This window comes from Dunckerocampus dactyliophorus, chromosome 21 (assembly GCF_027744805.1).
Source record: "Dunckerocampus dactyliophorus isolate RoL2022-P2 chromosome 21, RoL_Ddac_1.1, whole genome shotgun sequence".
Taxonomy (NCBI): domain Eukaryota; kingdom Metazoa; phylum Chordata; class Actinopteri; order Syngnathiformes; family Syngnathidae; genus Dunckerocampus; species Dunckerocampus dactyliophorus.
Window position 1 is genome coordinate 15,418,753 of NC_072839.1, and position 19,886 is coordinate 15,438,638.

Below are 19,886 nucleotides of genomic sequence, written 5' to 3' on the forward strand. Positions count from 1 at the left end.
ATCTAAAGGAAATATTCTTGCATTTTATTGCATTTAAAGTCAGAAAAAATGTCAGAATAAAATGCTTATTTGCCTTTTTTCTTGAATATTTTCCCCCAATTATATTTGTAAAGATAAAATATTCTGGCATTTTAAGTCAGAAAACGTGTCAGCCTTTTTTTTGGGCATTTTGTATTTCTAAATATAAAGGAAATATTCTTGCATTTTAAATCACAACACATTTTTAATATTACCGTAGTCTTTTTTTTTTTACATATATTCTACATATATTTTTCTTAAATATTTTTCTCAATTATATTTCTAAATATAAAGAAACTATTCTTGCATTTTGTTGCATTCAAAGTCAAATAAAATGTCAGATTATTAGGATTTTTAAATGTTTTATCTTAAATATTTTAGCTGATTTATGCTCCTAAATGTAAAAGAAGTGTTCTTCCATTTTATTGCGTTTGAAGTCAGATAACTGTCAGAATAAAATGCTTATTTGCTATTTTTTTAATATGTATTTTTTTCCCAATTTCTAAATATAAAATATTCTTGCATTTTATGTCAGAATGTTAGGCTTTTTAAAAAAAAATTGCAGTTTTTTTCCCAAATATTTTCAGTGGTTTGTATTTCCAAATATAAAGGCAATTTTCTTGCATTTTAAATCACAGCATGTCAAATATTAGTCTTTTTAAAAATATTTACATTTTTGTTATTTTTCTATAGTCTTTTCGATAGTCTTGCATTTAAGTAAAAAAAAAAACAAAACATGTCAAATATTAGGCTTTTAAAAAAATATTTTTTCTTAAATATCTTCAGCTGATTTATATTTCTAAAAATTAATAATTTCTATTTAAAATTATGTAAAACAAAAAAAACCTGAATTGAAAATATTTTGAGTTATTTGTTTTACACGTTTGTGGTGAAAGTTACTGTATGCAGTTTTTGTAGCATTTATTTTTCGACATGAAAAGACGAACTCTATAGGGGGCTGACAGCAAAGCAGTCCCTGAGATGTAAACACTCGCCTGCAAGGAGTAAACATGTGTCAGCTCTCGTCCAATCAGCTGGAAGACGCGTTGATTCTTCTGTTCATATTTTTAGAGCCTTTGTGAAATGTTTTAAAATGAAACAGGAAGTTGGGAAGTTTATGCCCCCCACCCCGCCGTATTCCCCCCTCCCCTCCCAAGTGCTGAAGATGGAGATGAAACAGGTTTTCAAAGTTGTGTTGTTTCCGTGGCGACACGCTGATAATTCAACTTATTTATTCCAACATCACACTCACAAAATATACACTTTGAATATACAATCTTTGGAGTTTCACGACAACAAGCGTTCCTCTCTGTGGTAGCTGCAAGGATCCGCTGAGTCAGGCCTGTGGGGACCCGGACCCAAGTACTGTTCAAACTCGCTGCGGTCCAGATCGTACAGCATGTCCAGCTGCACCTGCTCCAGGTAGAACTCCAGCGAGGGACCCCCGTAGAACCTTGGCTCCGCCTGATCCGCATGAGGCCCGGCCTGCCCGGAGAGCCCGTACTGAAGGTGTCCCTGCTGGTCCAAACACAGGTGAGGTTCTGTCGGGTGAGTGGGTGGGTTCTGGAACATGGCAGGCCTGTGTGAGTAAGCGTCTGCTGCTGCTGGAGTGTCCTCGCACAGGGACGTGCTGGGGTAGGCCCCGTGCAAGGGGGCAAAGGCCACAGGGGTGTGTGGGAAGGCGTTGTGGAAGTTCTGCTGTTGGTTCTGGAGCAGGCAGGTCAGGTTGTACGTCACACTGAAGCTCGAGGACGGGAGGTGAGGCGCCGGGGGGTCGCCCACCTGCTTGCCGGTCTTCTTGGGCTGCTTCCTCCTGCGAGGGCGGTACTTGTAATCGGGATGGTCGATGGTGTGCTGCACGCGCAGACGCTCCGCCTCCTGCATGTACGGACGCTTCTCCGCCAGGGACATGGACTTCCACGTCTTTCCTGCAAGGGACAACATCCTCTTACACTCACATTCATAACAACATCATCTTGGATGCATCACGACTGCACTTGCCTTTCCATACTTCAATACTAATACTACAGTAGCACAATACCGACAGTACTAATATGTTACTCATCATTCTACAATGCTAATACATCTTTTTAAATCAGAAGAAAAATACTTCTGCTACTGCCAATACTACTACCAATAATACTAAATCTATAATGATACTTTTAAAATAATAATAAATACAACTACTACTATTGCTATCACGACTACTATTACCATTACCGATAATACTACAATAATAATTCTATATTTATATGTTTAAATAGTCCTAATACGAATACTTTGCTGCTACTCCTACTATAACTAATGCTGCTAGTACAACTGCTACTACTAATACTAATAGCAATAATACTATAATGCTCTTTCTAAAACAATAGTTTTTTACAAATAATTCTTTTACTACTGCTCCTACTACCAATACTGTACTACCATTTTTTATGATCATACATATTCTAATCTGAATGATATTTCTATAATCACAATAATACAAATAATAATAATAAAAGTACCTCTTTTACAACTATCACTGAAAATAATAATACTTTAATAATAGTAATATTACTAATAATTCTAAACAATAATAGTCATTACATTCATTGAAAATGCTTTGTAGGAGAAATAAGGGGCAAAAACTTATTATTACAGTAATTTTTCATGTAAGATACATTATTATTATTATGAACAATTCAATATGTGTTCATTGATATATTAGAATAGTTACAAGGTTTCATTTAGATGTATTTCTTTCAGGAAGAACACCTCTGCTGTTCGTGTGAGTGGTTAATTAGGAATGTGGCTTGTGACCAAAGAGCCACGGGTTTGATTCCCCACACCCCCAGTTCATCCAATCCCAGTAAAAGACGCTAGTGTCTCGTGCATGACACCATTATTTGTGGAGTATTTGAGGTGTACCTAATATTTTGCTGAGGTCGGTGTTCTCCAGGTCAGGGTTGAGCTGCGCCAGCCGTCTGCGTTCCTCTTTGGTCCAGATGATGAAGGCATTGAGCGGCCTGCGGACCCTCTGCGGGGCCTGGGGGCCGCACTTAGGGCTGGTCCAGCCGGAGTCCGAGGTGACGGACTGCGGGCTGGAGGGCTCCGGGCTAGACGAGCATGGGGGGGCCTGGTCCTCGGCCTCGAACATCGTGGTGCGGGGGTCGTGCAGGCTGTAGAGCATGGCGGTTGCTCCTGTGAGGATGTTTTTTGGGGTGTGTGGCGGGGTTGGCTGTCATAAGTGCCGGTGATCGACGGATTTATTTGGGGGCTCCACCAATGAGAGGCAGGGAGGAGTGGATTTAAGGTGTGAATTCAGGTGACTTGCGTCCGCCGCCACCCCCCCCCCTCACGAAACTTCATCCGGGAGGGATTTTCTGAAAATGTAAAAAACGCACTCTAATAAATCGACGTCATCGTTCGTGCGTAAAATGCGCACCAAATGTTGCCATTTTACGCATGTAGCTCTATCGTTGCACATGTATTTTTATTGTATATTGTATATTGACCTCATATTCCACCCCATCCTCTTTTATTCAGTTTTTTAATTTAAATTCTGCCCCCCCCACCCACTCTCAAACCATATTAATCGAATCTTTGCCCACTGAAGTGTGATGGAATCCAATCAATAGGTCCTGACAGTATTGATGGGTGCACATCAAAGTTGAGAGTGGAGTGGGGGGTGGGGGCATAGTTACTAATTACATTGTGGCTCTCAACCCCCCCCCCCCCCACACACACACTTATCGGCCATCCACTGTCTCTATCAAAGTACATTTTCAACATGATCAAGGCGCGTTTATTGCACGATTACGGCGCGCAAATATTTGAGCTGATAGTTGTTCACAAAGGGGGCGTGATGATGATGAATTCATCGTCAGATGGGGGGGGGGGGGGGGGGGGGTTCTAAAAGAGTGTATTGAAGCTTCAATAGACTCACAGAAACTGGCTGTCATAGCTTTCCTCGTAATTTCTGCATTGCATTTCATGTATTGTACACGTGCATAAACTGATGATTGCAGGTGCCCCCCCCCTTTTGGTTTCCCCACATTACACTAACAAAGGCTGCTCATTATGATGTTGAATGTGCTATAAACTGCTGCTGCTATATACATGTATACTGTATTCCACCTGCACTGCTTTTGTCACTGACGTGTCCCGTTTGCATTGTAATGTTGTGTATTATGCTGGTCTGACCACCATAATACACAACACGACCACCAGGACGCTTGTGTGTTGAGAAAAAAAAAGTCAGTCTACATGCAAGGTGCAACTTTGTAGATAAGGTTTGGACTTTGCACGTCAATGCGAGCCTAATGTGTCTTGATGTGTTCATGCGCAACAGCAGCCCTGATTAAAGCTGATTGGAAATGGGCAAAATCTACCGCATTGTGCGCCTGCATGTTTTTGCAGGCAGGTTGCTGCATGGCAGAAATGAAAGGGAAGGGGTGTTAGCGTGTCTGCGCGTTTTTGTGTGTGTGTGTGTGTGTGTGTGTGTGTGTGTGTGTGTGTGTGTGTGTGTGCTGTCATGAGAATTACAATCCACATCCGCGGTGTATAGGATTCCACGCACACGCCGATGTGCTGTGAGAAACACTAATAGATTGAATCAATTAGCTCCTCCAGGGCACAGCGTGAAAACAATAACGTTTATTTAGTAGTTTCGGCTCACAGGCAGGCTCAAAGTTGTTATTGCTTTTATGCATTCGCTTTTTTTAAATTGTAATAAGATCTCATTTTATTTAAATTAATGTCTTATTTGTCATTATTTTTATTTTTATTATCAATATGATGATTATTATTTAAGTATTTCATTATATAATTATTATTTTAGTATTTTATTATGTAATATTCCATTATAGTATTATTATTATTATTACTAGGACTAAATGGACTGATGTTTAAAGTGTGCTGCTCCCCTTGTGGTGCTATGGCAGTACTGCAGGCGATGGAGTGTCACTAGAACCAGGGTCTCCAAAGTGCAGCCTGTGGGACATTTGCCGCCCATGATTGTGTTTTTATTGGCCTGCGGCGCAGTCTAAAAAATATTATTTACCATGAGAACCTAAAAAATATATATATATACAACAACCGCAAAAATGTAAAAATTAGCAGTAATTTTACAAGAATAAAGTCAAAATATGAAGAGAAAAAAGCCATATTCTACCAAGAAAAAAAGACAATTTCACAAGATGAAACTCGTAATATTATGAGGAAAAATGATGTCATTTCAGTAGCACAGAGTATTATTAAAGGATATTATATTAAAGAAAAAAAACTTATTTTGAAAGTTGTAATATGATAAACAAACAAAACAAAGTTGTAATTGGGTTGGGAAATATGGGGAATATGATGGGAATAATATGGGAATAGTGTTACCAGAAGAAAAGTAGAATGGAAAACGTACAAATGTGCATTTTCACCATGATGACAAAGCTGAGATGCATTTTATCCTTAAATATTTCAAACTTCTTCGCACATCTACATGTGTTGCTTTACAAAATATCCAAGTGGAGAAGTTGCATCCTTTCATTTTTCATTTGGTGGCCCTCTGTGGAAAAAGTGTGGACACCCCTGCGCTAGAGTGTGCTTTGTTGTTGTGTCAGTGATGACCGAGACTGATGCGTGGTTGTGTTGGCCAGCAGCCACACATCAGTGGGACACTCCTGTGCACCAAGCATCCACACTGGATCTCCACCTTCTGGTGCAGGACTTTCCTCACCTGTCTGTGTGCATGCCTACAATAAAGGATTGTATTCCCCTCCATGGCCGTCCCCCCCCAGGTTTCCTTACAGAGGCTCGTTGACAGAAATGGCGTGATAGTTGCTTGTAAGTGTCAGGAGGTCCGCATGCATGCATGCCTGCTATTGTGTGGACACAGCAGGCGAGCGAAGCATCATAGAAATCTGCAGACAGCATTCTATGCAGTCAACTCTGACCCCACCCCCCCACCACCACCACCTCCGTTCCTTCTAATCACATGTTCCAACAGTAGACCTGGAGTCCCCCGGGGAGCGGGTGGCAGCCCTCCACACGCTGGCCATGTAAACAGCGCCCTGCCCGGCGGGGCCTTACGTCAAGGCCAGCTGAGAGGATTACATGCCCCCCTGTGGAGAGCAGCTTAATGTGGCCTCATTAGGCCCCCCCACACACACAATGATGCGCCCACCTCTGTGCGCAGATAACGTGGACTGAGCCAGACTTCAAACACAAAAAAAGACACCCCCCCCCCCCACACACACACACACACACACATACACACACCTTTTTAAGCATGTTACAGTACGTCAGTCATCACGGCTTTAAAATATTTTTATACACTTTTAGAATTTTTCTGTGATATCTTGTATATATCATTTTATTTTTTCATTTTAAGGAAGTTCATTTCAATACACTGAAATGAAAACTGTAGTACATTACAAGTAATACATACTTTTTTCCCGTTATATTCATGATGACAAATAGTATTAAATCAAATAAATATTTCCAGTAACTTCGAAGGAAATGTGGCAGTACAATCATGTCATTTCTCCCAGCCAATCATCAAAGAAAATGAATAATAGTGATAAAAAAGTATGTGATATAAATACAATATGTCATTAAAATAAATATCATGATAATGGAAAAAAACGTATTATGTAATAAAATCTAATATATGTTAACAGAAGATTAAAAAAGGATAACATTTCCCATTGGGGATAGAATTTCTGTCATAAAATACAAATGAAATAAATAACATGCAAACTGCATTGTATTATAGAAAAAATATATAATTGTACTACTTCTACAGTCTTTCAATGAGTTTCCTTACAAAAGTGCAGAAATAACTAATAATAAAATAAATAAACAAATAAAAAATGATAGACTTTTCCTTTGGGGATGAAATGGGGTATCATAAATAAATGTGTGTGTATTGAAGTGGTGTATAAAGACTAAATAGAAGCTAAATAAACAAGATGCAAATGAGATGAATTGGCCTTTAAAAGGCGGGTGACCTTTGCATCAAGTCCAGTGGAGACGACATAATATTAATGATTATTTCCATTGGCTATCAAGACGAGCTAATTCCATTTCTTAGCAGGCAGACTCGCTGACGAGGCCTAGACCGCCTAACGAGCCTCCATCCACTCTTGCTAGCACGGCTACACTATTCTTTGCAAATGAACAATTGTATGCTGCCGCTGATAAGACTCTTATCTGCACAACTGAATAGAAAGTCTCTTATTGCTCAGCTTTGCTTGTCTGCTTGAACTCGGCTAGCTGCTAGGACGCTCAGCATGGAAGTGTGAGCATACGCCACAGACAGAAAGAGGTGCAATTAGGCCTCATGATGAGCCTGAAGTAGACTGAGAGCTGTGAGACATCGTGAGATCGGTGTCTGTCCCAAACGGCTCTCTGCAACCCAAACAAACGCGCTTGCATGCATGTGGCCAATGTGATCCGGCAAGCAGCAGCAGCAATGATGAGGCTGCAGCTTTAATTAAATAGCGTGAACTGGTTAGACTCAGACATCAGTTTATTAGATTACAAGTATATGCAGCAGAAACACACTTCAAGACGCACAAATCGTTTTAGGGCAAAACCATTGATTGTCGTCTGTCATTGGCAAGACTTCTTTGCTGGTCTGAGACCTGCTCCAAAAAGTCAAAAGGGTCTGCTGCTTTGAAGATAAGCGGCCCGTAAACAATGACTGTGCTTTTTCTTTCCTGTGCTGTGATTTATTTCAAGTATTTACGCTGCAAGGATTTTCCTGCCGCTTGAATGCACACACGCACCACTCAGAAAGGCATCAAAGTGAGAGGTCTGCCTCGCCAGTATGTTTCATATCTAATATAAAGGCAAAATAAGACAAAATATAGCATCCTCTGTCATTGCCGTGTGTATAAGAGCACACAAACATATGCTTCCTGTGATAGAGACGTGCTGTTATAGCAGCAGCAGCGTAAAATAGTGACTTCTTTACGGCCAGCGTGACATTTTGACTGCACTAAACAAACACAACAGAGGTCAGGGGTTTGAATTACAATGTTAGCATAAAGTGTCCCTCAAGGTTCCATCCACGCAGGTGAAGAAAAATAATGAAAAAATTGTAAAAGTGAAGAAAAATGCATTATTAGTAATTATTAACAGAGGACATTAATTTAAAAAGCAAATAAAAAATCAACAGGGGCCAAAAGTCTGCATTCTTCATAAAGATGCTGATGTTTACATCAAAACTAAGAAAAAAAATAATTATATAAAAAAATGGTCAAAAAGGGCATTAATTTTGTCAAATACAAAAAATTACAGTAATAAATAGAATTTAATAAAAATAAATACAATAAAATAAAAATAAAAAATAGCATATATTTTATTTCCCTTTGGAGAAAAAAGCGGTATAAATAAAATAATATAAAGAATTGACATGGCGCTTATATTGCACGTTTCTAGGCACTCAAAGATGCTGAACAATTAGCTACAAAAGAAGCACACAAAAGTATTGATTGTTCAAGTAAAACAAAATGAAATACATGGCATTTATAAAGCACTTTTCTAGGCACTCAAAGATGCTGAACAAGTAGCTAAAAATGAAGCAAACCAGATTGTTATTCAAATACAATAAAAAAAAAGAATGTATTTATGATTGCTATTATAAAGGTTTCTATGATGTATCACACGATAAGCTGAGGAATGGAAATGTTGACTTGATAGACTAAAATATTTCAAGTCCTTGAGAAGTGAGCTTTAGGCAACTAAATCCACAGTAAAGCATCATCAGTATTCCCAACTGAAGTGTAGGATGTATGTTTGCCTCCGATTGTATTCCAAAGAAATAAATGTGTGCGTGGGGGTCTTTTGAACACGTCTACTCCAGGATACAGCTGCCAAATGACGAATTTCAAAGTCCCCTTCTAAGGCCTAAGCAGCACATTTTGCAAGTAACACACACACGCACACACCCGCGACCGGGCATCTGTTTCCTGTTTTCATTCCTTGACTTATCTTATTTTCCTCATTTTCCGCTCACCTGTTCCACTTAGCGTTCCTTCCATCGGGCACGAGGCCGTCATACGTCCACCACTTGAAGCCAAAGCAGCGCTGGTGTACCAGGAAGTGGAATGAAGAAAGACAATGGACGTTTCTAGTATTTTATTGCAGAAAATGTACATTAAGTTCACCTAAGAGCTAAAATATTGCAGCACTTTCTCATCCGTGGGTTTAAGAATCTTCTTCTCCGCCATGTTGACCACCCAACCCGGAGCAAGGCCGAAGAAGATCTGCCTTCTGTCCTTCCTCATGGACAGCATGTGGTACAGTTCGTCTTTGGAGAGGTCCGCCAGCACGTAGCTGTACTTCTGCGCCAGGGCCAGCCGGGCCCGCCGGATCTCCTCTGGGTCGGCCAAGTAGCCGCGGTTGTCGGCGTGGGTGTAGTAGGGCACCATGTCCTCGCCCGGCAGCATCCTCTTAGGGATGGGCTGACCTCGCAGGAAGAACGGGACGGGCTTGATGAGGATCCCTGTGGCGGAGGAAGAGGAAGTCGTCATTGCAGGCGCAGGAGATGATGAGGCAGGATTATCCCCGATGACTCGTTACCAAGGCTTATTGGGTCGTAGAAACTGGTGGTGATGACCCCCCCGTTCCTCTCGATGGCAGCGATGGCTTTTTCTGAGGCCCTCTGGACCTCTATGTTGATTTTGGCTGCGAAAATATCAGCGCCCTGCAGAGAACACAAAGAACATTCAGAAAAAAACAAAATTCCTCAACTTCACTGTCATGTAGCGCCACCTGCTGGCAGGCAAGCCATCACTTCAACTCAATTTTTAAAACATGGACGTCACGTCAATGTCAGCATTTAGTGACAAATGTTGAAATGTTAGTCTTAAACTAAATATTCACAGAAACATTCTAACACTCTTAAAGGTCTACAAGAAATGTAAATACAGCAGAAGCAAAAAAAACAATTAGCAAGGATTTTTAAATGTAAACAAAAAAGAAAAAAATAATTCACTGGATTTTTTTAAATTAAAAAATAATATATAAAAGACACTCGCTAATCTTGTTAAAATGCCTTTATTATTTTATGGCATGTCTTCATGGACCTCAAACTCCAACGCGTTTCAGCCATCCGGCCTTCATCAGGGGGACAAAAAAAAAGGAATTGATTTATTTGAATTAAGCAATTTAGCAATATAATTTAGTCACAAAATGTTTCATGAAGATCCTTTAAATCTTTTTAAAAATAATGAATATTCACTAAAAATGTTAGGTAATGTTAGTCTTAAATGAAATATTAACTGGCAAATGTCTAAGATTACTAAAGGAATGATATAGATTTTTAATATAATATTATAAATATTAGTAAAAAATCATTTAGATTTTTACATGCAAACAAAAAAAATTCTAAGAAATTTTGCCAGTAATCGTAAAATTTGTTCACTTTAAAAATTTTCAGTGGGAAATTCTGCCATTAGATTCATGCAATTATTAAAACCCCAAAGTTAAATAACATAATAATAATAGCTACGATAATACATTATTGGGTGATAAAGTCACGTCACATTTTATCAAAAGTGGGGGGAAAAAAATCCAGTATTTGCATCTGAATCCAGATCTAAACCGTATTCTTTTGCCCCACCCCTCCATTAAGTTTCATTGAAATCTGCTGATGAACTTTTTTACCTCGTCCACCAGCTGGACCCCGTAGTCCCTCTTGAGCGGCTGCACCGTCACCCCCCGCCCGTTGACCAGCTGCGTCAAGTCGATGGGCTGGGTCGGGTCCACCCTGCCCAGGTCGATGAGGTACTGGAGGCGTCTCAGCGACAGCGGCTGGTACTGAGGACGGCGACTGGGGACGAGACAGCGACAGACCACCGTGTGGATTAGACGTCTGACAGCGGAAACGCGAGTGAAACCAGACACCATCATGCAGTATTTCCTCACAGAGGGGTCTCAATTCATCCCCAGGTGCGTTGTCCACTTGAAAACGTCTCACCTGTGCCAATACATCTCCTATGACCGATACCAACGTGTGTTATGGTGATAACCAAAACAGCAGCACCTACTGTAGCTTATTCATAGTCTTGCTTGTCTTATAATAATGTACATATTCACACTTAAGCAACTGCTCATGTACAAGTGATGTCTTGTACCTGTGTCCCTCATTGTAGCCATATTTTGGGATGGACAGGTAAAAGGGGGTGTTGCCCCCTTCAAAGCCCAGCCTTGGCCGGGTGCCTCTCTGCCTCTCTCCCTTATGTCCTCTCCCACTGCGGTTGCCGCCATGCTGTCCTCTACCTCGTCGTCTTCCCTTTAAAAAAAAAAAAAAAGAAGACATTTTCATTCAGCAGGTTAACATAATAGCGGTGCACATCATGACTATGACGGTTAGCATTAGCCTCGCTAGCTAACAAGCAAAGTGACGGTCAGACACAACAGTTAGCATTAGCCTAGCTAGCTAGCTGATGTTTACGGTGTGTTAAATAGTGATCTTACGTGCTTGGTAGATCCGGGCTCAGGTCGCAGGTTGGCCAAGGATATCCGCGGCAGACCCTGCAGGACTTCCAAGGCTTTACTTGGAGGTTTTTTAGGGAAAGACATAATGACTGTGTCTCTCACATGTCCAAGTTGACAAGCCAAGGACACACGGGTCACGTGAGCGGAAGTGATGTCATCCACACTAAAACACACCACTGTGCGATTATAACGCACGTAAACTCAAACTTCACTTTATTTTAGTGGATGGGTCATTGTGATTAACAGTATTAGAAGTGCTGAATGTAGCGTGTTAGATAATCTCGTGTTGAGCGAATACGATTCATTGTCTTTTGAGAATTGCTTCAAAGATCTGTACATCAATTTAGATTACGTCGAATTCTTAAAATACGCTTTCAAAGCGTTGCATCATTTCACTTTGCCTTATGTCACATAGAGTCCTTTGGGACTTTGCATGGGAATGTGGATTTAGCGATCAGCGCAGATTGGCATTCAGGTCACAAATCACAGCTCTCATTAATGACGGAGCCCGACGGTCTAACCAATCGTATTGCGAAAGGGGTGGGACTTTTTTTGCTGAATGTCTGTAGTACTGTACGTAGCTAATAGTGTTTTGTCCTGTCAGACGGAGTTATTTTCCCCACAAACTTGCCAAAAGGAGACACGTACAGCGGAGGAGGTGGTGTCGCCGCGGTGGACACTTGTCTTTTAAACAGTTTGACATTTGTGAAGAATCGACTGACGGGACATTGAGCTAATTAGCTAAGAGCGGCTAACTTCTCGGTGCACCTTATCGCTGTATGTGCGGTAACAACATGTCTACTCCTCTACCTGCCATTGTGCCTGCTGCCCGCAAAGCTACTGCAGCGGTCTGTTAATCCTCTTTATTCCATTCCACCCTCTGATTTGTATTGTCTGAATGTGTTGCATGATGCTAAACATGCATTAGCACTAAGATACCATGTGTTTGCTTCCAGGTGATTTTTCTGCATGGCCTCGGTGACAGCGGGTATGTCACCTTATTGATACTTCTTGATATGTTTATGAATAATATGTGGCTTCTAAGCACAGTATTGGACGCTAGTGCTACTCCTGATGCAAACTAGAAGCGTAGTAATAAACATTTTTCTATTAATGTCACTCAGATAAGTGCACAGTGATAAGTGCACAGTGTATCATTTGAATGATATGAGTTGTTTTTTTGACAGGCATGGATGGGCAGAAGCCTTCGCCGGCATCAAGATACCACACGTCAAGTACATTTGTCCACACGCGTGAGTATTGACCGTGATTTTCCTAAATATTTTTGTGTTAAAGCATGTTTAAGTCTGCACTGTATGCCCCCACAGTCCCAACATGCCCGTGTCCTTAAACATGAGAATGTCCATGCCTTCTTGGTAAGTGCATGCAGAAACGTAAATAAATACATGAATGCGTCTATGCACTCACTCACTTTTGTTTGTTCAGGTTTGATATTTATGGCTTGAGTCCCGAAGCAGAAGAAGATGAGGCTGGTATTAAGCGCGCGTCAGACCACAGTACGTTCATTAATTAGAAGTGTTGGATGTGGTGTCATTGTCCTAGAGACAGGATGTCATCACGTCTGTTGGCTTTCTCCTCTGCAGTTAAAGCCTTAATAGAGCAGGAAGTGAAGAACGGGATTCCCTCCCACAGAATCATCCTGGGTGGATTCTCACAGGTCAGTGTGGACGCGAAAACATCTTCTGCAACTTTTTCCTGTGTTGTGTTTCAGAGTGACACACGTGTATATTTGTCCAGGGTGGGGCGTTGTCTCTGTACACCGCTCTGACCACACAGCAGAAGCTGGCTGGCGTGCTCGCTCTCAGCTGCTGGCTTCCTCTCCGCAATTCCTTCCCACAGGTAAAAGCTGCCTTCACTTGCACTTCAAACATTTGAAAATGAGCCTCCAGAATCAAGCTGTGGCCATCATAAAACCTTTAAGCTGCACAGGCACTGTTGTTAGTCACATCATTACCTGTCATGCAAGCGTAAAAAGAAGTGCATCAGCTTTCATAGTGAGTAAAAGAGTCTGTCCACTTCGCTAACAGGTGTGTTGTGACACTTCCCGGCTATCCCAACCCGATGACGGCTGTTGTTATGATGATTACATGATCCCTAATCTCTTGTCTCGCGCAGGCGTCTGCTGGCAGCGCCAACAAGGACATGCACCTCCTCCAGTGCCACGGCGACGCCGACCCGCTTGTCCCCTTCTCGTTCGGGAGCCGCACCGCCGAGAAGATGAAGAGCCTCATCAACCCGGCCAATGTCACATTCAAGTCGTACCACGGTCTACCTCACAGCGCCTGTCCCGAGGTCAACACAGTCACACAGCTTCTGTAAAGAGAAACATACCATCCAGCGGGTTGTATGTCCATAGAGTTTATTACGATGCTTCTGTACAGGAAATGGTGGACGTCAAACGCTTCATCGAGAAGCAGCTCCCCGCCATCGGCGATGAATGAGCGTCTCCGTCATCTCTCCGTCTCCTTGAATTTCACCAAGACCTCCAGGAGCTTGACAGTTAAAAAAAAAAAAAAAAAAAAAAAGAAGAAAAAAAAAAAGAAGGAAAAAAACCCACACATTCGAGTGCCGCCGCCCCTTTAGAGGCACACGGGAGCGCTTGAAGTTGATGCAGCGCATCCCGACACGGAGCGACACATCCCAACTTGGAGCCATGCGATCGTCAGCGTTACGGTAGAGTGACGTTAGTAGCTTGATTGTCGATGCTAAAAGCCATTTCCTGCAGCACTCGTGCTTACTGGAGTAACTAGGGCTACAACATTTGTTTGTTTGTTTTTTTTTAAATGATTGTTTTTGTAGTATTGCGAAAACAACTTTATTTCTTATTCACCAATTAGACCACAAAAAGTTGCTTCCTGCTAAGATGTCTCACGTTCGGTATCATTTCAAGACTGTCTTATTTACTTCTTGCTGTTATGAATTCTCCCTTTTGGGCCAAAAGCAAACCTTTTAGGACAGTGAACATGTAAGACAAAGAGTCATTCGATGAGGTGAGTGCACTAATAGCATTGTTGACTCCTCATTGTCATGAAAATACATATTTTCAAAGAGAACATCGCCTGGCTTGTACACTTGTTTGCAAAGATGGCAGCGTGAACACTCAACAACACGCCAACATGATTGTGCTTTTATTTGATTGGTGACAATTTGAACGGTTCACACAAACCTCCCCAATACACAACTATAGCGGCAGCCATGTTTTTTTTGTCGTTGAAAATGATCACAGTATTGAAACGCACGCACGAGATCTATTTATTCTATTTCTTCCTATTATTATTATTATTATTATTATTATTATTATTTCCAGGTATGAAGCTGGAGAAGAGCAGAAAGCACCAACGTGTTGTGAAGTCGATGTGTGGCACCTTGTCTTGATAGTTCCAAAGGTGCACATGTAGAAGATCTTATTCCAAGGCACTTTCCTTCCTCTTAAGTTGGCGTCACATCAAAAGTTTCTACAAGAACAGGACACGCGTTAAGGCTCAGCACAGACCTAAACACAGCAAAGTGCAGCGCCTGCGGCGAGATGGATGGATGGATGGATGGATGGATGGATGGATGGATGGATGGATACATGCTGGCCCTCTTGAAACAAGGTAGAAAAGTGCAATGTCAAGAAGCGCTAGGGAGGATATAAAAATAGAGATATGTTCCGATACTGGACTGTTTGTTCTAGTCTGTTTAGCGAATTGTGGATGGATAAACAAGCACTGGCTTATCCCGTCTGCGTCTAAAACAGGAACTCCCCAAGCTGAGGGGAACATGCGCCATTTTTTTTTTGTAAAGCTATTTGTGTGCCAAAGTGAGGCTTCTATGGCTTCTGAGGAGGAGGAGGAATGGGTGGCGAAGGCTCCTCCAGGGTCTTGAGCAGATCCGTGTAGGCGGTGGAGTTGATGAAGCGCGGGTACGAGTCTCTCTGCATCAGCGTGTAGATCTGCTGCTGGGCGTCGTCGAAGGTGTGAGAGGTGGGCTCCAACATGTTGCGGTTGATCACGTCGCGGACCCGGGAGTCCAGACTGACCTGGGGGTGGGGGATAGAGGCACCAAATGTCACTCTGGCATTGAAGACTGCGTCCAGCTCCCCGCAGTCTGTCTGTCGTGGTGACATCCATCTGACGTCTCAGAAAAAGCTACTGTGGCCCTCAAGTCTAGAAAGGGCTCTACTCAGACAGGTGGACCCAGGAACCACTACAAGTCAACTAAGGAGAGACGCTGCAATCAGAAGCACGTGAAACACACCATTTTGAAAGATATGTTAATTCCAACAGAGGATTTTACAGGAAGCACCTTCAGTAGCAAAATGGTGCACTGTACCTGCAGTGAGAGGGTACGTGAAGGGGTGCAGCTAGGCGCTGTACAATGTGTCAGGGAACAAAGACATTAGGAAGAAGACCTGAAAGAAGTCGTCTCACCTCTTTCGGTGAGAGGATGGAGATGAAGTCCTCGTATATCTGCCGCACTTTCTCCTCCACCACCGTCTTGTTGGTCTCCTTCTTGAGCTCCTCGCAGGCCAGCCAGAACATCATGTTCTCCTCGCTGAACTCTGTGCGAAGGAACTGACGGAAGCAGCTCCGCCCCGCCGCACTCTTCATCACCTTCTCGAAGGACGTGGTCCAGGAGCGAGCGTCCTCCAGGGTGGGCTTGGGGCTTCCAGAAGACGGCGAAGATGAGGACAGATAGCCGGCTGAGATGTGGTTTCGTCTCACATTCATTCCTGAAGCGGTGCCTACCTTTCGTCACAGTTGTTCGTTCCTTCGGTTCTACGATCGCAGGCCGACCTCTGTATTGTTTCGTCCTCGCCTCGAACAGTCAAACTGCACGAGAGAAACAACAAGTTGTTGCATCGTCACCTTTTAGTTCAGTTTGGACTTGCTGAGAGTCCCTCATTTGTCCACCCAGGCATGGCAAGCTGGGAAAATGTGGCATTCCCCCCCCCAAAAAGGCTCCATAAAGTAACTTGTCTACACTTGACAAAGATCTTTTATCTGTCAGGAGCACTCTGCTAGCCAAAGATCCTCTATATACGGTATACATCTTGGTGGTGAACCTCCTGATGTCCGCAGAACACAAAAGGGGGGTCGTGGATGGGTCTTCCAGCATGACAATGACCCAAAACATACTGGCAGTGGCTCAAAAAGAAACAGAGCGGAAACGGAGCGGCCTGCCAGTTGCCAGACCTTAGTCCCATGGAAAACCTGTGGAGGGAGCTGGAGCTTTGGAAAACGGCAGGATTTGAAGAGTGTTTGGAAACGGGTGGATCAAAATCCCACGTGGTGACCATCTAAAAGAGCCGCCTGACCCCTGTGCTCGCCATCACGCACTAAGCCTACTTCAAATAAGGATTCCACTCAAGCAAATACAAATAACATAAGGGGGGCAACTTACAAAACCATCCGGGAATGAAAGACTTATTTGGAAACACGTGGTAACAATAATCTGGTTTGGACGTCTGCCGGCGTGTAAGAAACACAAATAACAGTGGAGATGTTCCACAGGGAGCGTGAATAACATGATGGATCAATTACCCACCGAGCCCCGAGTGGAATTCAAGTGTGCACCGCACCTGACTCCACTCCTAATTGGTTCAGGTGCTGCATGCACGCATGCATCATGCGTCCCATTTGGGAACGGGGAGGCAGTGCAACAATTAACTGCTTAGGACTCAGGTGGGACGTCCCTGGAGAAGCGGCAATGAATGCTAGATGATTCCAAAACACGTGGCATCTGCACAATGGGTCCAAGGGGGTGCTGAGGATGGATTTCCAGTGTCCAGGTCGTTACCGCATTAAAAGACTCTTCCTGCTCCTTTAACAGTGTGTTTATTTTTGTGCCGGTAGCGGTGTCATGTCAACGTCCCCGTTTTCCTCAGGTAACCCCCAGATTTTGCTCTACTTTCTTGCTGAACTACTTTCCCGTTGAAATAGTTCCCCAGAATTTGAGGGAGGGAATTTCCCTTACGTTGATATTTATCCATTTTGCTTCACGCGGGCTCAAAACACGCCTGCAAAGCAGAGACGGACGCTATTTCTGTTCCAAGACAATCTGTTCCTGAGGAGAAAAAATGTAAATGAAAATCCCCCCCCCCCCCCCCCCAAAAAAACCCCACAATAAAAAAATGAACTGCTTTACATGTTTTTGAATGTAGGTGTGTAGCATGTTCATTTGGAAAGAAGTCAAATGCACACGTTTCACATGACGTTAGCTTAAATGTCATGAAAATAATTGCAACAAATACTTTTATTTACGGCATTGAGCATTTAAGAAAAAAAAGTTTTCCCTCCACTTTTTTACTTGGTTAGATTTTTTGACTTTTACCTTTTTAATGTACTTTTTAATTCAGTAAAATGTCACTTTTTAAAATGTATTTTAAAAATAGCAAAAATATGGCTAAAAATGCAAAAAATAAACTAAAAACAGATAACCCCCCCAAAAAAGTGCCCAGAAACTACAGTATTGGTATTGTGTCACGTGTTTAAAAATTGTAACGCAGCCTTTGTTTTATTTCTATTGGATTTTTGTGTTATTGCGTGTTCACTTGTCAAGGTGCCCTACAAACATGCTCGTGTTCCTCACATGACTTACTTTCTCTTTCAGTACTGCAGTGTACTCTTCCCAGATACTACAATGTAGTACGCTGAAGTATCTGGGAAGAGTACCGGAGTACGTCGTACAGCCTCCACCTCTGCTGCCAAATGCAGCCATGCACAACAACAAAGGTGCTGCTAAACCAGTGACGGGCAGGCTGAGGTTGCAGGCTGTAGCCACAAAGTAACGACTGTGCTGGATGAGTCATGACCTGGAATGAACACATGTTGCTGTTTTTTGTTGTTTTTTTGTTGTTGTTGTTGTTTTCGTGCATCTTCTAGCTGCAATCCAGCACGTGTTGGGTTGCATGGGACGGCATGTCCCAGTCAGCCTATGTGTTGTTACCAGGAGCAGCTACAGCAGCAGCACCAGCAGAAGCAGCAGGCGTTGGAGGCGTTGCTGGGGGTGTTCCCCATCCTGTGACGGGCCTGGAGGACACTGGCGGCGGCTTCCTGGTGGACCTGCATCTGTCTCTTGCGCATCTCCAGCCGCTCTGAGCCCATGGACTGCCGGGTATGGGGATATGGGGGGTGGGGGCAAACATGATATAAATATCGCATGCTCAGAAGGGATGCTGCAATGCAAAGTGATGGCGGACATGCAGAACGTGCAAGATTGTGATGAGCAACAGCCTCCCCCTCCTCAGCCAACGCATCCATCTGTCTCCTCTTCCAACGTGGTCAAAAGGCAGCAGAACACCACCAAATATGTCCCGTAAAGACGCCATATTTCACTTGTAGTCATATTTGCACGCAAAGGAGGCTAGACAGTGTTCCCCCACGCGCGCACACTGAAAAAGCAGCCTTATATTCGTGTTGCCTCCCCACGTCAAAATAAGCGAGCCTTGCTGACATGCATCCGACCCCCCCCACCCCCCCGCCATTTAGTTTCCAAAAACAAAATGTTCTATACTCACTGTGTCACCATGAATGCCACAATGCAGGTGCCTCTTTATGGGGGGGCTCGATCACATCCGTCTGCCTCCACTTGACAGCGAACAGTTGGTGGCCCGTCTGCGCATGCGTGCAAAACAACGCACCCCCCCACTCCACTTCTATGATGATGAACATGCTTGCATTGTTTAGCAGCCTTTGCGTTATGAATGAAAATCCGTCTGAAGTGATCATAAAACCGAACTCGAGATGTGTTCAAATATGACAGCGTGAACATCTGCCGCATGCTTTTCGTCTCCAGATGTGCCAAGGAGGCGCAGTACACCGAGTGTCCACCAGAGGGCGCCAGTGATCAGCTTCACGAACACGTCAGCGTCTGCTTGAAGTCAGGTCGATAAGAATGCTTCTTTCATCAATCGGCAAAAGATTACTTTTAATTATTAACTATTTACTTATTGAAAGAAATGAAGCAAACCATCTGTCTGGTAATCTAGCAAGCCAGTCATCGATCAACTAGCTATCTAGGACAAATGAAGGAACTTGTCTACAATTTCTGTCTTGCCCAAAAGGCTTCGTATGGCAGTTCACACTTCTTAGCGTATTAAACTAACGAGTTACTAGCAGGAACATAGCAAACCAGCTACCCGGCTATTGCAGAGAAATGGCAAAATAAGGAAAATGTCAATTTTCTTCTTTGAATAGCTAGTTTGCATGTCAGTCTGTAATGGCAAGCTATTATGCTAATGCTAATCTACAGTAGTTTACGAGTAAGCTAACAAAGTAGCCAACACGCTATCCAGCTATCTAGCTATCACAGAAAAATGGCTCCTTAAGAAAAACGTAAAACTTGTTCGGTCTGCGCTTCTTGGCTAGCTAGGTGACTGAAAA

At 42.9% G+C, this 19,886-nt stretch overlaps 4 protein-coding genes across 6 annotated transcripts; 1 reads left to right on the forward strand and 3 right to left on the reverse strand.

Moving 5' to 3' along the window:
• Window positions 1-1,305: 1,305 nt before the first annotated feature.
• On the reverse strand, window positions 1,306-8,976 carry sox32 (SRY-box transcription factor 32). Its single transcript, XM_054766396.1, has 3 exons — window positions 8,944-8,976; window positions 2,929-3,109; window positions 1,306-1,946 (listed from the first exon to the last, which is right to left on the reverse strand). Exons 1-3 carry the CDS (start codon window positions 8,974-8,976, stop codon window positions 1,306-1,308), a joined length of 855 nt encoding a protein of 284 aa, XP_054622371.1.
• A 149-nt stretch (window positions 8,977-9,125) lies between these two features.
• Window positions 9,126-11,634, reverse strand: mrpl15 (mitochondrial ribosomal protein L15). The gene is made up of 5 exons (XM_054766312.1): window positions 11,479-11,634; window positions 11,136-11,293; window positions 10,666-10,831; window positions 9,580-9,703; window positions 9,126-9,502 (listed from the first exon to the last, which is right to left on the reverse strand). Exons 1-5 carry the CDS (start codon window positions 11,581-11,583, stop codon window positions 9,165-9,167), a joined length of 891 nt encoding a protein of 296 aa, XP_054622287.1. The 5' UTR covers window positions 11,584-11,634; the 3' UTR covers window positions 9,126-9,164.
• Window positions 11,635-12,040: 406 nt separating this feature from the next.
• On the forward strand, window positions 12,041-17,570 carry lypla1 (lysophospholipase 1). The gene is made up of 9 exons (XM_054766106.1): window positions 12,041-12,347; window positions 12,456-12,487; window positions 12,687-12,752; window positions 12,828-12,875; window positions 12,946-13,016; window positions 13,104-13,177; window positions 13,258-13,359; window positions 13,636-13,812; window positions 13,902-17,570. Exons 1-9 carry the CDS (start codon window positions 12,279-12,281, stop codon window positions 13,959-13,961), a joined length of 699 nt encoding a protein of 232 aa, XP_054622081.1. The 5' UTR covers window positions 12,041-12,278; the 3' UTR covers window positions 13,962-17,570.
• On the reverse strand, window positions 13,870-19,177 carry LOC129174281 (regulator of G-protein signaling 20). 3 transcript variants are annotated; one of them, XM_054766109.1, is made up of 5 exons: window positions 19,022-19,128; window positions 18,451-18,628; window positions 16,251-16,334; window positions 15,933-16,167; window positions 13,870-15,541 (listed from the first exon to the last, which is right to left on the reverse strand). In XM_054766109.1, exons 2-5 carry the CDS (start codon window positions 18,606-18,608, stop codon window positions 15,332-15,334), a joined length of 687 nt encoding a protein of 228 aa, XP_054622084.1. In that variant the 5' UTR covers window positions 18,609-18,628; window positions 19,022-19,128; the 3' UTR covers window positions 13,870-15,331. The 3 variants fall into 3 exon arrangements, with proteins under 3 accessions (XP_054622084.1, XP_054622085.1, XP_054622082.1); XM_054766107.1 differs by having other exon boundaries at window positions 13,871-15,541; window positions 18,451-18,611; window positions 19,022-19,177; XM_054766110.1 differs by lacking the exon at window positions 18,451-18,628 and having other exon boundaries at window positions 19,022-19,173.
• Between the last annotated feature and the right edge of the window lie 709 nt (window positions 19,178-19,886).

Coding starts and splice junctions, on each gene's coding strand:
- lypla1 (XM_054766106.1), top strand. CDS start 12,279: ATGTGCGGTAACAACATGTCTACTCCTCTACCTGCCATTGTGCCTGCT. Junction 12,488..12,686: donor CATGGCCTCGGTGACAGCGG/GTATGTCACCTT, acceptor TTTTTTTGACAG/GCATGGATGGGCAGAAGCCT. Junction 13,178..13,257: donor TCCTGGGTGGATTCTCACAG/GTCAGTGTGGAC, acceptor ATATTTGTCCAG/GGTGGGGCGTTGTCTCTGTA.
- mrpl15 (XM_054766312.1), bottom strand. CDS start 11,583: ATGTCTTTCCCTAAAAAACCTCCAAGTAAAGCCTTGGAAGTCCTGCAG. Junction 10,832..11,135: donor GGCTACAATGAGGGACACAG/GTACAAGACATC, acceptor TCTCGTCCCCAG/TCGCCGTCCTCAGTACCAGC. Junction 9,704..10,665: donor GGGTCCAGCTGGTGGACGAG/GTAAAAAAGTTC, acceptor TGTTCTCTGCAG/GGCGCTGATATTTTCGCAGC.
- LOC129174281 (XM_054766109.1), bottom strand. CDS start 18,608: ATGGGCTCAGAGCGGCTGGAGATGCGCAAGAGACAGATGCAGGTCCAC. Junction 16,168..16,250: donor ACGAACAACTGTGACGAAAG/GTAGGCACCGCT, acceptor GTCTTCTGGAAG/CCCCAAGCCCACCCTGGAGG. Junction 15,542..15,932: donor CCATCCTCTCACCGAAAGAG/GTGAGACGACTT, acceptor CCCCACCCCCAG/GTCAGTCTGGACTCCCGGGT.
- sox32 (XM_054766396.1), bottom strand. CDS start 8,976: ATGAAAACAGGAAACAGATGCCCGGTCGCGGGT. Junction 3,110..8,943: donor ACAGATGCCCGGTCGCGGGT/GTGTGCGTGTGT, acceptor TCTAGCCCGGAG/CCCTCCAGCCCGCAGTCCGT. Junction 1,947..2,928: donor CGACCTCAGCAAAATATTAG/GTACACCTCAAA, acceptor TGTCCCTTGCAG/GAAAGACGTGGAAGTCCATG.